At 54.3% G+C, this 14914-nt stretch overlaps 4 protein-coding genes across 4 annotated transcripts; 1 reads left to right on the top strand and 3 right to left on the bottom strand.

Annotated features, from left to right (window-relative positions):
- Positions 1 to 395: 395 nt before the first annotated feature.
- Positions 396 to 2308, bottom strand: A1O7_04188 (uncharacterized protein; the record flags this gene model as incomplete). Its single annotated transcript, XM_007758202.1, has 2 exons — positions 396 to 1297; positions 1426 to 2308. The coding sequence occupies 2 exons, from the start codon at positions 2306 to 2308 to the stop codon at positions 396 to 398; spliced, it is 1785 nt and encodes a 594-aa protein (XP_007756392.1).
- A 2164-nt stretch (positions 2309 to 4472) lies between these two features.
- Positions 4473 to 5624, top strand: A1O7_04187 (uncharacterized protein; the record flags this gene model as incomplete). The annotated part of the gene is made up of 1 exon (XM_007758201.1): positions 4473 to 5624. One exon carries the CDS (start codon positions 4473 to 4475, stop codon positions 5622 to 5624), a length of 1152 nt encoding a protein of 383 aa, XP_007756391.1.
- A 1757-nt stretch (positions 5625 to 7381) lies between these two features.
- Positions 7382 to 11745, bottom strand: A1O7_04186 (uncharacterized protein; the record flags this gene model as incomplete). Its single annotated transcript, XM_007758200.1, has 10 exons — positions 7382 to 8378; positions 8433 to 8962; positions 9012 to 9184; positions 9239 to 9797; positions 9843 to 10497; positions 10545 to 11146; positions 11212 to 11266; positions 11315 to 11430; positions 11481 to 11558; positions 11608 to 11745. The coding sequence occupies 10 exons, from the start codon at positions 11743 to 11745 to the stop codon at positions 7382 to 7384; spliced, it is 3903 nt and encodes a 1300-aa protein (XP_007756390.1).
- Positions 11746 to 12907: 1162 nt separating this feature from the next.
- On the bottom strand, positions 12908 to 14383 carry A1O7_04185 (cytochrome P450, family 51 (sterol 14-demethylase); the record flags this gene model as incomplete). The annotated part of the gene is made up of 1 exon (XM_007758199.1): positions 12908 to 14383. The coding sequence occupies one exon, from the start codon at positions 14381 to 14383 to the stop codon at positions 12908 to 12910; it is 1476 nt and encodes a 491-aa protein (XP_007756389.1).
- Between the last annotated feature and the right edge of the window lie 531 nt (positions 14384 to 14914).

The following is a 14914-nucleotide window of genomic DNA, read 5'->3' as shown; positions in this document are numbered from 1 at the left end:
CGAAGAAATCCGAGAACCCAAAGTCAATATCATTGCTCCCATCGTAGAATTCCTGCGGTAGTTGTGGGAAGTTCTGAGGGTCAAACATCGAGGGATCGTACTCCGTAAGCTCCCCGAGTGTAGACGTGTCAACCGGTGCCGAGTAGCTTTCCTGCATTGGTGGTGGCTGTTGCTGTGGTACCTCGGGTGGACCTGAGTATGATGCATGGTCGCTGACAATCGAGCTGTTCCCATCCCGCCTATTGAGGTCAGGCGGAGTATTGCCACCCAGACGTGGCATGCGGAAGAAGACCGCGTATCGTTTCGCTAGCTGCCTCTCTTCGGCATTCAACGTGCCTCCTCTCTCTACCATCCTGGCAAGTTCTAAGATATTGTTAGCATGACCTTAGCTCACCTTAGATGGCCATACCTGAGACAACCGATCCCAGCTTCCACCTCTCACTAAAATGTGCCAGAACAAGCTTTCCTAGGTCGTGGCTAGAGGCAATGAGGGGTTGGGTCCTCAAAATATCGCCGTCGACATAATATGGCGGGAGCATCATGCAGGTGAAGAAGGGATGTGCCGCGGCTATATATCTCGAGTCCCAGAGGCTGATAATCCTTGACAAGTCAATGGCACGTTGCCGGAGTGGTGACGATAGCCCCGCTCCGACACTCGACACACTGCGATCATCGGGCTCAGCACTTGAAATCCCAGAGACCATGAATGATGCGGCCATCAACATGAGGTGCGTGCCGATAACCCAGTTACACCGAGCAAATGTCGCGGGCGTGAATGCCAGCGTCTCCGCGTCGAGACGCAGCGAGGAGGGAAGCGCCAGCTTGAAACAGCATATCTCGTTCTCCAAAGTCAACTTCTCGTCTGGTGATATATCCTGCTTCTGGTGTAGACGGTCGTGAACAGTGGCCATGAAATGGTTGGCGACGAGAAACCATGCCCTTTCGTCTTGGTTGCTGCAGCCTCGGAGTGACCTCCACGATTGACCGGGAAGCATGTTGAGTTGCGCCGACGGGACGTCGACTTCAGCAAACCACGCCTCATCGGAGATGGGCAACGAAACCGCCATTCTCTTGCGATCAATGGAATATGGATTCCGGGAGACCGTCGAGGCAAAAGTATCGAGCTCCCATACGGCCCACCAGGCACGCCTCATTTCCTCCTTTTCTACATGTCCAATTGGTGCGGGCGGCCTCAAGTCCTCGTCGTCCACTTCTGAAAGACCCAAGTCATATGCTAGCCTCACGCAGACACCGATAAGGATCCAGCCCTGATGGGTCGGGCCCGACGTGTAGAAGTCTGGAAGATGTTAAACGAATCCCTTTGCAGGCACAACTGGAAAACCAAGGCGTAGGAAACGGAGAGAGTAGAGAACCGGTCTCTACCAGGCACGTATCTGGTCTTCGCAACACAGGTGAACAACTTACAGTTCGCGAGCAGGATGCAGCCCTGCAGGTAGGTCAAGGACGGATTCCGCAGAGATCGAGCTTTGGAGTAGTACTCTCTCGCTAGATGGGCAAATTCATATCCTCGCTTGTTCGGCGGCACGCCGGCAAATCGTGGGTGGGTAGAAAATCTGGCGGACATGGCAAACATGCTGTAGAACAGAAGCGACTCGTCCACCGACAAACCCTGCATGACATCCCCGTCGACCAGTAATTGCCGTTCGTACTTGGCTTGGAAACGCGGTCTATGGAGGATTGGCACCCATGCCTGGACTTTGTCGAAGAATAGATTGAGCAAGTCAACGGCGACCGAGCAAGTTATCCTGCTTTCAGATGCACTGGTCATTGTTGGCGTTGGTACTTTCGTACTTGGTTCGGTTGAGCTGCGGGCAGGTACCTGCTGGTATTCTCGCTCGTTCGCTTCATGGCTTTCGTCTTCGGCGTCATCTGCGTCCGATGCCCCGCTATGGTTTCGCTGATCCGCTGCTTTGTCGGGGTTGTCTGCACTTTGCTGATCAGTCTCTTTGATCTCGGCGAGAAGGCTTCTGAGAGAATCCCGTAGCAGGATCTGGGGAATCTCGCGACAGCCGTCCGGGCCACCGGAGCTCTCTCCAGCTCGAGAGGCTGCTTCGAGCACCTGCACTAGTCTCGAGATGCTGTCGCTGATCTTCCGCGACTGGGCCTTCATTTGCGGCTTGCGCTGAGTTGGCTTCTTCCTTTTCGAGGGGAACGTGCAAGAATTGCCGGTTCGTAAGCAGAGCCCGCAGACGGGGCGACGCATGTCACATTTTGTTTTCTTGCGGTTGCACTCCTGGCACGCTCGTCGCGGCTCGAGTAGCGGAGAATGCGCATCTTCCTCTGCCATGTTGGGCGTCATACGAGCTCAGTAGCCCGGCGGCCGGAATGCACAATCATTGAATTGACAAATCGTGGTGCTGTTTTGGTCGACAGACCGGTGAGTGGTGAGTGAATGAGGTTTGATTCTGCCCACGGTATCTTACTGCTGCAGGCTATGCTTGTTGCGGACACATCGTAGGCGGGGAAGGTCGAAGCTAAAGCCCGCAAGAGACACCAGGGAAGCAGCAGTAGTTAGTACACGGTAGAGGGTGAGCTTTTCACCTGGATTGCCAGATGATTGCTGACGAAACTCGAGCTGACTAAAAATGCACAATCGCCAAGTTGTGTTTGGCCTCGTGGTCGGAAGAATCCCGTGGAGTCAAAAGTGCTATAAGTGGATAGCGACGCACCGTATCTTTGCGGTGAAGCATGTGACTCGGCAGTGCATTTTGCTGCCACCAAGGCACGAGTGGGTTGAGGAGTGAGATCCTGGTGATGCTTCCATTGCATTAATCTTGACAAAACATAAGCCATCTTCTTTCGAGACGCCACATTGACACGCATCTCGATACTTACTCACTACAGCCTCACAGGATCTCTTCGTTGGGGACAACAGCCTCGCGCAAACTGGAGATTCACGCTTCTTACTCATATTACTCCATACCCCACGAAGGATCAAGACCAAGCAAGCAGCGACCCCACGGCCCAAGATTCTTGGAGAAGGAGGGCACGTAGACTTTCCGACACCACAACGCTAGGGGATTTCATCGACTTGGCTCATCGCAAGTTGGCCGAGGTGTTTGGTGGAAGAATGTCTGGCCGGAGACGATGTGATGGCTCTCACGCTGGCAACGGCACTAGTCCCTGGGACTTGATTTCCTAGCTGGTATAGCACACTGGAGAAGCATCGGCGGGGAACGAAGACGGCCTCCTGCTGTTGTCGAGGGGCTAACCGAGAAAGAGCAGTGGTCTCCCCTCCCCAGGCACTGAGACATCGCACCGCCTTCCTGAACCAATGACTCGAGCTTATCCAAGGCAAGGAGCGGCTTCTGCCACCCCGACTTTTGCCAACTCCTTCTCTTCTTGTAAGCCCGACCCATCGAATTCACCACTGCATCCCGCGCTCTCGACTGGTGGCTCAGCAGAGGGACTTCGCGCTCCAGACGCTGGCTGAATCGTTCGACGCTGACTCCTGACCTGATTGTTCCGAGGTCGTTCACTTCACATTGGTCACGACAATGGTCGGGTAGCACCAATCCGTGGCTAGCTGATGGTGTCGCGTGGCGCTAATCTGCTACTGTCACCGTCAATGATGGTCTGCAAAAGTGCACATAGATTGCTCCATGCGACTAATCCAGCAAGTGGTCAAGGCCGCATATGCTGACCGCAGGCCCATGGTCGCAATCTCAGGTCGCCATGCGAGGCTCGCAAACGCTGCAGTAGATCTATTCACGGAGGATACCAATCATACATACTTCCGGACCCTGGCAGAAAGCACTCCTGTCCAAAACAAAGCGGGTTACTCCGGCCATCAGCCCTCGCTTATCCCGGACGCGACCTCCAACATCTAGGCCAAGGATCTTGCTCTTTATCTCGTTAAACGCATTCCGGCGCCGTCGCACACTTGGACCCTGAACGGAATGACCCAGCTGCGTGGCACGTGGGGCTTCGGAAGCCAGCTCACTGCCCGGTTTGGCTCTGCGATAAGCCCACACAACCCTCGACTACCAAGCCCGAGTCTCGACCCGTTAGCTCGAATACCAAGAAGGGAAGTCTACCATGATACTGCAGCAGGACCCACCCACTTGAGGCTGGCGGCCGTCTTCCCCTTCCAAGTGTACGCAGAGTCCCTATATACTCTGGCGAACTCCACGATGCTCCCTGCGTTGTGGAGTACGTCTACCTGCTGGAGAAATCCTGTCCATCGCGATGGGGACGAACAGGATCTACGCCCGTCTACAAGTGGCAGAAACCGTCGCAGACAAGGCTGCCACCCCTTTAGTTAGCGGCAACGGCAATTCTTCCAGTCCTTACAGTGCACCGTTTCGAATCAACGGTCGACTTTCTGTTCTCGACGATTCAATCACTCGTCATGCATTTGACACCGTGCAACTATGCCTGAGAGGTATGTGAAGACACCACTAGTCTCTTAAGAAGAGGAGAGCTTACGCCGTGCATCGACAGGTATCATCATGTCCAGTGTCGGGTACAAAAGGGTCCTCGAAGACGTGATCACCCTGACCGATATAAAGACACCTTCAGAGTTCGAGTCGACATCTCCCACGAGGGCAGACGACAGTCAGAGCGGTCGGCACGTGGACTTCTATTTCGAATTGCCTACTAGTACGTCGGCCAGCGACGGCACGTATCGTCCGCTCCCCTTGTCCGGGACATTCAAGGGCGCCGTCGACTTGAACCAGAATCATCCCCTGAACCAAAGTTGTTCCATCCCAGGTGAATGTGAGGTTTCCTACTGGATCGAGGCCAAGTTTCGCCGCGCCGGGACGCAGGTTGGGTTTCTGCATCAACACATTCAGATCCGATCGCTCTATCCGCGGCTACGAGCGTCGCTGACGAGAGCCACCCCCTTGACCATCCGCGCCAAACCCGACCTGTTCACCCGATGTCGGTTCCAGAAATGTCCCGATCTCTCGCTCACTCTATCCGACTCGGCAATAGTAGTGGAACGCGACCATGCTACGGGAAAGCGATGCGTTACGCTGCCCCTGGCTGTGGCCATGAACGCATCGCACGCTTTTCCTGTGCATTCCCGCCAATCCATGACTTGCGCCGTGGAAGTGAAGTGGCTGGTGACCACACGCTTCTCGACCCGAGCCAGTTGCAAATTCTCCAGCAGAATACCGCCCAACGAGATTGTGCGCAAGACCTCGACGGCATCGACCCAGAAATCAACCATATTGTTCCGTCCGTTGCCGCAATACGACAACAGCGAGGTCAAATCGATCAAACACAGGCCCACGACCCCATTCATCGCAACATCACAACTCGAATTGTCCGTCCCAGATGCTGTCTCCCAGCCCTCGCTCGACTGGATGTATCTGTCAAGGACATACACGCTGCAGTTGTCTCTGCAGTTTCGTGGCGTGCAGGGCGCGCCCAACTACAGCGTCAACGTCAGCCTACCATTGGCGGTTTCTTCCTTTGGTTCCAAAGCAGATGATGCACTCCTCGGTGAAGCATTCCTTGACTATTCAGAGTCTGCCTCGGAGACTGACGAGGAAGACGCCCTCTTTGAGCTGCTCGGTCCGTTAGGGCAAACACCCTTGCAGGCACGACCCCAGCGCGCCTCAGCGAGGACCCCACCGCCGCCGTACTTTCGATGACACGCATCTGTGAGAGAAGAGCGACTGAGAGGTCCACCACTCCCACTTCATACATAGCTGATGCATGTGCCTGGGGCCTGGGGGTGTCCAGCTACGGCCTGAATTGTCGACCCGTACCTAGTACAGCCAGCGAGCCAGCGAGCCGCCCCTCAAAAAGCCAAGCACAGCCAAGAGCATCGATTCCGAAGTCCCAATCGAGAACGGAACGCCCCGCTACGTCTTGATCTCAGGACTTGCTTCCAAAAAGCACCTGTTGCTCCCGAGGCACGGTGTCGACACAGCCGGCCTATTCCAAGCCCGCTAACTGCTAAGGAAATTGCACCCTCGGCGACATCCTCGGTCCATCTTCGGATACATGCCGAATTCTCGTGTTCGGTCTAGATGGCGAAATCGAGAGAACGCTTCAGCACCTTCCGCTCACAATTGCCATTGTTCGGGGACGAATCTAGATCCAGGAGATCGGCAAATTCCTATGCTGGGTACATCCCGCGTGGTCAACCAAGACGTTAAGACCAGCTTCCAACCCAGCCATGTCTCAACTCTGAAGCGGGCCCCGATTCGGACTGTGCCCCTCCCACGCATCCCCCGACATGCGCTAGCCTGCGAGCGCGCCTAACCTCGCTAACCCAACGTCTCCCGACCCGTACCCGAAGGTTCCCCGGTAAAACGTTCCACCACCCTCATCGCCTTCCTCTTACCGGTGTAGGCCAGGCACCCAACGTGGACATGGACATGAAGATGAAATGCAGATGCAGATGCAGATACGGAGAACGGACGGAGAGGGAAGGAGACCACGTGCGTGAGTACTCAGTAGAGGTGCGACTGACAAGCGAGGTTCCAGACCCGACGGCTCAACTACATACATTAACCAGTAGATCGTCGCTCTATTGGCGCTACAGGATATACGGGTGATTTGTACGGAGTACATGGGAGACATAGACGGTAGATCGCGGGTAACTGCCTGAACACTAGAGTGAGCAATCTTGACTTTACAGGAAGATAATCAAGCCGCAGGTTTACAGTACTTGTGGATTATCTGTGACCTGTTTGGGGGGCTTTCATCACAACCGTTGGATTCCTGGTAGGAAAGGCAGCATGTGGCTTGAAACCCTACGCACAGTTTACAGTTAGGGTCGAAAGCCACCACTATGTATGTACGGAGTACCTCTGGCCCTACCCTAAGCCGTGGACTACTGTACTGCTCGCTACCTCCCTACCTCCTACCTGGTACAGGGTACCTATTACCTGCTACTGTACTGCTCATGTGACCTAATACATGTAACTTGTGACTTTGTACCGGGTACCTGTTGTCTGCTTCCTACTTGCTTGCGACTCTACTTGCTCTCTACACTTGCTGCTGGTCCCTCCTCTCTGGCACTCAGGTTACACCTAGTTCGCCTACAACCATGCTACACTCCGTACGGGGTATGTTTCTACTTATGAGGGATACTGTGCAAGACGCGGAACCGAGTTCAGTCAGAGAGAGAGAGAGAGAGAGAGACACACACACACACACATTTGTGCGTTGCGGCAGGCAAAGTGCAAGTCAAGTTACAATTCATCGACTGTGTATCCCCTTGATGCGGTAGAACGAGCAGAGCGCTAATCATACAACGACGAACGAGGTGGGAGGCGGTGCTGTACAATCCTTCCCCTTCCCTTCCGCTCACACACATACCGTCAGGAACTCCTGGATTCAAGCATCTCATGATCGGGGATTGAATCCAATGCGCCAACAAAACGATCAGGAACGACATCTACCGGTCAAGTGCCTGTTCTTGACACATGGACCAGTACGCTCCTCTCCTTCCCAACAGCTCGCTGTGCGTGCCTTTCTCCAGGATTCTTGACCCTCTGCCGGCTTCGCTCTCACCGAACACGAAAATGACGTCGGCCTTCTGAATCGTGGCCAGCCGGTGAGCAACTGCGATGACAGTCATACTTCGCTGAGCAACGAGCTTCTCAATGGCTGCTTGCACCAGCTTCTCCGATTGTGAATCCAGACTCGAAGTTGCCTCATCGAGGAGCAGGAGGGACGGCTGGCGGAGGAGGGCGCGCGCGAGACAAAGACGTTGCTTTTGGCCGCCGCTAAGCGAGGTCTGCGTGTTGATGCCCAATGGGGTATCGTAGCCCCCGGGGAGAGAAATCACAAAATCGTGGATTTCGGCGTCTCTGCAAGCTTGAATGATTCGTTCCTCGGGAATGTCTTCGTCGTCAACGCCGAGGATGAGATTCTCGCGAATGGTTCCGTCGAAGAGCTTGGGTTCTTGGGCGACGAGAGACAGAGCCCGGCGATACGAAGTCAACTCGATGTCTTTCAGGTCGTGATCGTCGAATTTGATTGTGCCGGACACCGGCTCGTAGAAGCGCTCAAGCAACGATACAATGGTCGTTTTGCCGCAGCCGGAAGGCCCCACGAAAGCGACAAACTGACTGCTTTGCACGACAAGGTCGAGGTTACGATAGATGAGCGTGTCTCGGGTTGGATACTTGAAGGAGACTTCTTTCAACTCCACCCTTGCGCCCATTTTCTCCTCCCTCTGCGGCAGTGATATTGGCACGGAAGCCAGTGTTGCCTCGTTCCCACTGACTCGCGAATCCAAGATTCTGTTTGCAGCTGCGGTGGCTTGAGCGATGTTAGGCGCGAAGCTCAGAAAGGGCCCAGCTCCTTGGGCGCCCTGGACGATCGCAATGTAGATGAGGTAGAACTGGAGGATGTCATATTCGCGTGAGGCAAGCAGCTGCCCACCATACCTGAATGGGATCAGTACGCTCTGATGGGCGTGTCTTTGTGTGATGGCGACTTACCAGAAGGTCAGTGCCATGGCACAAAGATCGACAGTATCACAAAGTGCAAAGATGAGGCAGGCATGCGTCCCCTGCCTCGTCGCATCTCTGATCTGACGCTGGAGCAACGTCGAGTATTTGTTGAGGATGAACTCTTCCATAGTCAAGGATGTAACCGTGCGGAAGGCGCCGACAGCTTCGGTTGCAAATTGAGAGCTCTGAGCAAAGACATTCGAGTTCCACTCCACAAATTGAAGCTCGTATTTGATGCGGATGAAGGAAGAGACCAGCATAACCGGCATGGCGGAGCAGAAGATCACCAAAGTCAACTTCCAGCCGAAGACGAAACCAATAATGATGCAGCCGGTGAGATTGAAGAGTGCGATGAGCGGAAAGACCCCGTTGATGCCAATTAGCTCGCCGAGGATTTTGAAGTCCGAGGCCAGGCGGGCCATCAAGGAGCCAGTGGCATTCTCCTTGGCATCGAAGTAGGAGACTGGGAAACGCAAGAGGTTTTGGAAATGTTCGCGCTGATACACGGCCATGACCAGCTGTCCCTATGTTAGCATTGCTGACCACCGCCCGGGCTTCTGCACCTACCACCGAGAGATGATTCGCGAAGGAGCCAAGCAAGAAGTAAGTCAGAGCGAGCGCCAGGCTGAGTACGAAGAACATCAGGGCCCAGAAGTTTCCTCGGTCTTCTAGCTTCTGACCAGTGTAGGTGAACACTACCATCACGTTGGCGAAAAACCAACTTTGGAGCGAGGCCGCAGCTGGACGCAATAGTCAGCTGGTGGTGCCTCTTTCTTGGAACCACTTGAACTTACAGCCGGTCGCCATGGCAGCAATCAGGATGACCGTGTAGAGCATCCAGTACCTGCGCTGTTCGTACAGCAAGCAGCCCACCGACGCAGCGAAGCCTCTCTTCTTTTGAACTTTCGTCTCGTTTCCAGGTCCGTCGGCCGACTTGGTGGTGAATTTACGCTCGAGATCATCCAAGGCAACCTCGTCTTCTCTAGGTACGGCCGGTGCCGATTCCGCTTCTAGCTGCTGTGCGTGTACGAGACCTGCATAAAGCCCGTTGGGAACAGAGAGAAGGTGTTCATGAGTCCCTTCTTCCATCTTCCTCCCCTCGCGCATGACGATGATGTTATCGGCCTTCCGAATGGTCGACAGTCTGTGGGCTATCACAATGGTTGTTCGATCCCGAGACACTCGATCCAGGGCCTTTTGCACGATTCTCTCTCCCCGGACGTCGATGGAGCTGGTGGCTTCATCCAAGATCAGGATCGCTGGATCTCGAATGATGCTGCGCGCAATCGCAAGCCGTTGCCGTTGTCCACCGCTGAGTTTGATGCCGCTTTCTCCGACTTCGGTCTCATACCCCTGCCTTTGTCAGCATTGGTCGTTTCAGCGTAACGCTTCACTCACATCGGGGAGTTTGCGGATGAACTCGTCCGCAAAAGCTTCCTCGCAGGCTTTCCGCACCAAGTCATGCTTTTTGGAAGTATCGGCTTCTTCCCATTGGGTTCCGTTGAGCCCGAAGGCGACGTTATTGAAGATGGTGTCGTTGAATAGGAACGGCTCCTGTTGAACAAGGCCAATCTGCGATCTCCACCATTTAAGATTAATGCTGCGGATGGCAGATATGCCCATGCGGATCTCACCGCGATTTCTTTGCTTCTTTCCCTTTTCTACGTCTGACCTTTCGGCATCGGAAGCACCGACATCATCCTCTTGATCCGTCGGATCCAATTCGTACCAGCGTTCCAACAACGCCACGATGGTGCTCTTTCCTGAGCCTGAAGGACCGACCAGCGCCGTCGTCTTGCCTTTGAGGAAGCGGGCAGTGAACCCTTTCAAGACCTGGACATCAGGCCGAGTAGGGTACGCAAATGTCACGTCGTCGAGTTCGATATCCTCTTGAGACGAGACGTCGGGATCAGACAGTCCCCCGTACGAAATCCTTGGCGCGTCAATCGTTGAGAAGAATTGACCTGCGGCAGGGATGGCTTTCTGAATTGCAATCACCGGGGCAGCGAGGATGCCGAGAAGCATCACCACGATGAGCACGGAAAAGAAGACCCTGCCAAACTTGAGAAGGAGTCCTGGGTCCGTGAGCGGACGACTTACGTGACAAGTGTGCCGATACTATCGATATGGCCAGCCCGATATTGCTTGATCCCAAACCAGAACACGAGCCCGAAGCTCGCATACATGGAAAAGAAGATGGGAGCTAGTTGGATGCCGTATGGGATAGACACCGCAAGCCCACATTTCCGCGCATCCTCCACCGCGGCGAAATACTTGTTGGTCAGGTTCTTTTGGGCCCCCAAAGAAAAGACAGCTCGGATGGAACCGAAAACTTCCCCGGCTGTCGAAGACGCCTTCTTGTTCGCCTCCAGAACTCTCGTCTGTTTTTTGAGAATAAAGGGTGTAGTTATGCTGTAGACCACGACAACGAACAACAGCGAACAGCTCGCCACAAGCGTGACCGACCATGAATAGCGAAAGGCAATGGTATAGGCCGAGATAACCAGGGCTATAGCATAGAAAAGAAAGTAGAGCTTGTCCGAGATGCTCATCTGGATGGTGTTGGCCGCATCCGTGATGGTAGTTGCGACCGCCCCAGAAGAGATTTCATCGACTGCCGCTATCGGTTGCGAGAAGAGTGATTCGAAGTAGGAAAGACGCAGTCTGGCGGAGATACGAAGGCCGGTTATTCGAAAGCCAAACTGTTCCTGTCAGAACCGTGCAACAGGTGGGATTTGATGCCGAGTCAGGGTGTCCAAGTCCTCACCGTCGAAATGTATGTCAGAACAAATCTTCCGATGAACAGAAGAAAGAAATAGAGCCTGATACGCCCAGTCAGAGGTGGAAGCATGGACAGCCTAGCTACTCACGAAAATTTGTTCACAGCTGCTTTGAAGCTACTCTCCTTCGTCGTAGAATTTGGGAGGAAATAATCGTTGAAGTTTTGGGCGAGGTGGCCAAAGATAATGTTCATCAGCGGGAATACCTGGCACAGATGATCAGCCTCCGAAAATCAAGGCGTTGGTGACAACGTACCGCGCCGGACGCGAGGGCGCAGACAGAGCTGACCAGGAGCGCATACCCATCTCTTCTGGATCGGTAGGATAGTACTCTCTGTGAGTCGTGAGCATTGGGAAGCTCTTCGTGAGGCAGGAATGCGAACCCAATAGTCTGAGAAAGTGGCCGTGGCCGGCTTGTCAGATTTCCCATCTTCTTTGACGGCAATGGGTGCCGCTTCGACCACTGCAGGGCCGACGGCTTCGGCCTTCGCTATGGGTGCCTTTTCTCCCCGAAGACGCATGCTGATAGCTCCAAGGGTTTCAGATGATAATAGTCTGCTGCGAGAGTACGAGGGTCCTAGTATAAGAGGCAGCTCAAATACTGCGGAATAGTTGGAGTGACATTTTGCGTCGCGATGTGGCGGGTACCTATTTACTTCGCTCAAGGGTTTCCAGGTCCTCGTGAGCCATCGGTTAGCATACGAGGCGGGTCATGCACGAGATTTCCAAGCCGCTTTCGAACGAATGAGGTATGATCTACGGAGTACGGAGTACTCGCCGTAGAAATGAAGGAGACCAAAAGCCCTTGAGGCCATTGTGTACAGTGGAAGATCATGATACGCGGTTGCCTGCAAAAAGAAGCAAGCGAGCCAAGGAAGTTGAAATCCAGCACATCTGCTTGGCCGGCCGGATCCCATGCCCCATAGAGCCTTTGCGAGAGCCAACCAAGCCGCGACTCGTGTAGACGTCAAATGGCACTTGCAGGGGCGTGAGAGTTGAGAGCGAAATGCGAATACGGACACGATTCACGATGTATGCAACGCTGCACGCACAGACCTCTCAGGGGAGATTGACCCGCCCAGGCAGCCCCACGTGCCGCTTAGGGCCCCCTAACAGAGGAAGTGGGCTGCCCTATGCACCTTCGCACTTAAGTGTAATTGCAGCATGGAGCGCAGCTCCAGGCAGCGGAGTTAAAATCCATCAGCATACAGTATTGTAGTCGTATCACTCTCAGTCTCGCTTGCGAGTCACTGTCTGGCTACTGTTGGTCTGCGGTGTACCAGTTGCAGATCTCCAAGACTCACCATCTAAAGGAAGATCATGCGCAGCTGAATGTGGGTTTCCGCCTCCTTAGCCAGCTCATCCAGGCCCAGTTCTGGCATCTCATCACCGACTCGGGATCTCGGGGCCGCAGAACGCGGGCCAGCTACAGCGCTTTCGGGTTGCGACGGTCACGGACAGCGAACATCCCATCCAACCTCTACTTAATCTTCATCTTCAGCGCATTTTCCGCACGACGGAAACCTGCGTTCCAGCGCTCACCGTCTACGTCTCCACCTGATGGTTGCAGGATGCATTGGCCGTGAGAACATTGACTGCCCGAACGTTAGACGTTAGTATATCATACCGCCAAGCAAACGGGCTCCATTAGAGGCAGTGACTCAGTGCACGTTTTAGCCTCAGTCAAGGTTGAGAAGGACTCACAGAATAGTCGGTTGCAGGCACAGGCGCCTTCGGATCGACTTGTTCCCATTGCAAAAGCCTCACCAGAGTAGCAAGAATCGCTCCCAGCTGCGCATACGCAAAGGTCTCTCCGACGCACCGGTGACGACCTGCACCAAACGGTAGGTATGGGCTGTACACGGCCTTGGACGACACGGCTCCATACCCGTAGTCGGTCGTTTCGTCCTCTCCTTGCGGGCTTTCAGTCGAAGGTTTGTTCCAGCGATGGGGATCCCATGCCATTGCATTCGGAAAAAACTCTTCGCTGCGAGCAGGAACGCCAGGGGCTGCGAGGAGAATATGTTCCGCCGGAACAACGATGTCTGTCTCTGGAATCTGCATCGGTTGTTTGACCTTGCGCATGATCGAGTGAATTGGGCTATGAAGACGGAGCGTCTCCTTGATGACATTGTTGTGGAGTGTCATTTGTTGCAAGGTCTCGTGAGTCGGCGCCTTCCCGCCGAGTGTTTTCAGCTGTTCCTGGTATAACTCCTCGATGAGATGAGGGCGGTGAGCCAGGTGGAGCATAATCCAAGTTCCTGATGCTGCGGTATTATGCTGGCCACCCATAAGCAACGCTATCATCAGATTCGCGATTTCCCCGTCGGGAATCTGGGTACCGTTCTTGTATCGGGCGTCCATCAGTGCCCAAAGCATGTCTTCGTTCTTATCCTGGTTGCCATTCGATCGTCGCTTTCGGATAATGTCCACGTACAGCTTCGCCATCGTCTTCTGAGCACGATCCCGTCGCCGGTTGACTGGTGTTGGCAACCACGGAAACATGAAGTTGACAGGTGCGAAGCCGTCATCGAGATGACGGTAGTATGTGGCGAACGATGAATCGAACGCGTCCCTGACCTCTCTACCTTGCAAGGAGCCTGCCGCGGCGTACAAGGACATCTCGGAAATCACTGTAGAGATATCGCATATGCCACCCTCGCCTTGGAAAGCCGGGTTGCTGTCGACGTACTGCTCGACTTCTCTCACAAATTGCGGCACGTAAGCACGGAGACTCGGGCTTGTGAAGCCTTCTTTCAGCAACCGCTTCTGGTCCATGAAGCGCGCGTTATCGACATCGTAGACGACACCCGCGCCGAAGACAGGTACCGTCAGTGGCCCGTAGACTTCCTCCGCGTTGAGATCCTTCAGCTTGCCGTTGAGGATGAAATTGTTTCCTTTGGCTCCCAGGTAGACCGTGACTTTCATTCCAAGCAGCCCAAATGTGAAGACATCACCGTATTTCTCCCTGCACCTGAAGAAGAACCTGTACGGATCCTGTCCGTATTCTACGGTGCTCCCAATCAAGGGAATCCAGTGCCATACGACTGGCGGTCTGTGCGGATCTCGATAGAATAGCTGCTTAAGGATATTTGTTACGATCGAGATCGATAGCACAGATATCAGTGACGTGAGGAGCTTGCCAACCGGAACTGACATCTTCTTGTTCGACAGTCTTTGCTTTCATGTGGCCCTGCTATGGTTCGGAACGCAGAGGCGGTAGTGGGTATGTGCCAAGTAGTCCGAGAGAACAACGAACCGCGGAAAGAATCTCGTGGAGTCGAGGTAGGCGTTCCCAGTGTAGTGGTGAGAAGCACACCGAGTCTGAAGAGGCAGGCACCTTACAATGTACGCGAGTGGCCTGTTCTTATGGAAGGAAGCCCATGAAGCCACGAGGGTTGCCTGCCAACTCTTCCTGTCTCCCTCTCCCTTGGGCGTTCTCTAGTAGATCAGTGCTCGAAGGTCTAAGGCCCCGGAGATACCAACATTGGACGTCGTCACTCATAAAGTCTTCACCGGAGATCACTTTCTGACTTTCACCGACCTGTGGATGAGACAAGGGCACCATGAATCGTTGGTGAAGAAGCAGTCCGTTCTGGACTAGACTACCCAGGGCCTCCTACGGCGGAGCATTTGCAGGCCTGCCAGTGATTGGTCAGCCTCTGACGACTCGCACCGTGCCAAGATTTC

This window comes from Cladophialophora yegresii (assembly GCF_000585515.1).
Source record: "Cladophialophora yegresii CBS 114405 chromosome Unknown aczIN-supercont1.3, whole genome shotgun sequence".
Taxonomy (NCBI): domain Eukaryota; kingdom Fungi; phylum Ascomycota; class Eurotiomycetes; order Chaetothyriales; family Herpotrichiellaceae; genus Cladophialophora; species Cladophialophora yegresii.
This window is presented reverse-complemented; position numbering and strand designations above follow the sequence as displayed.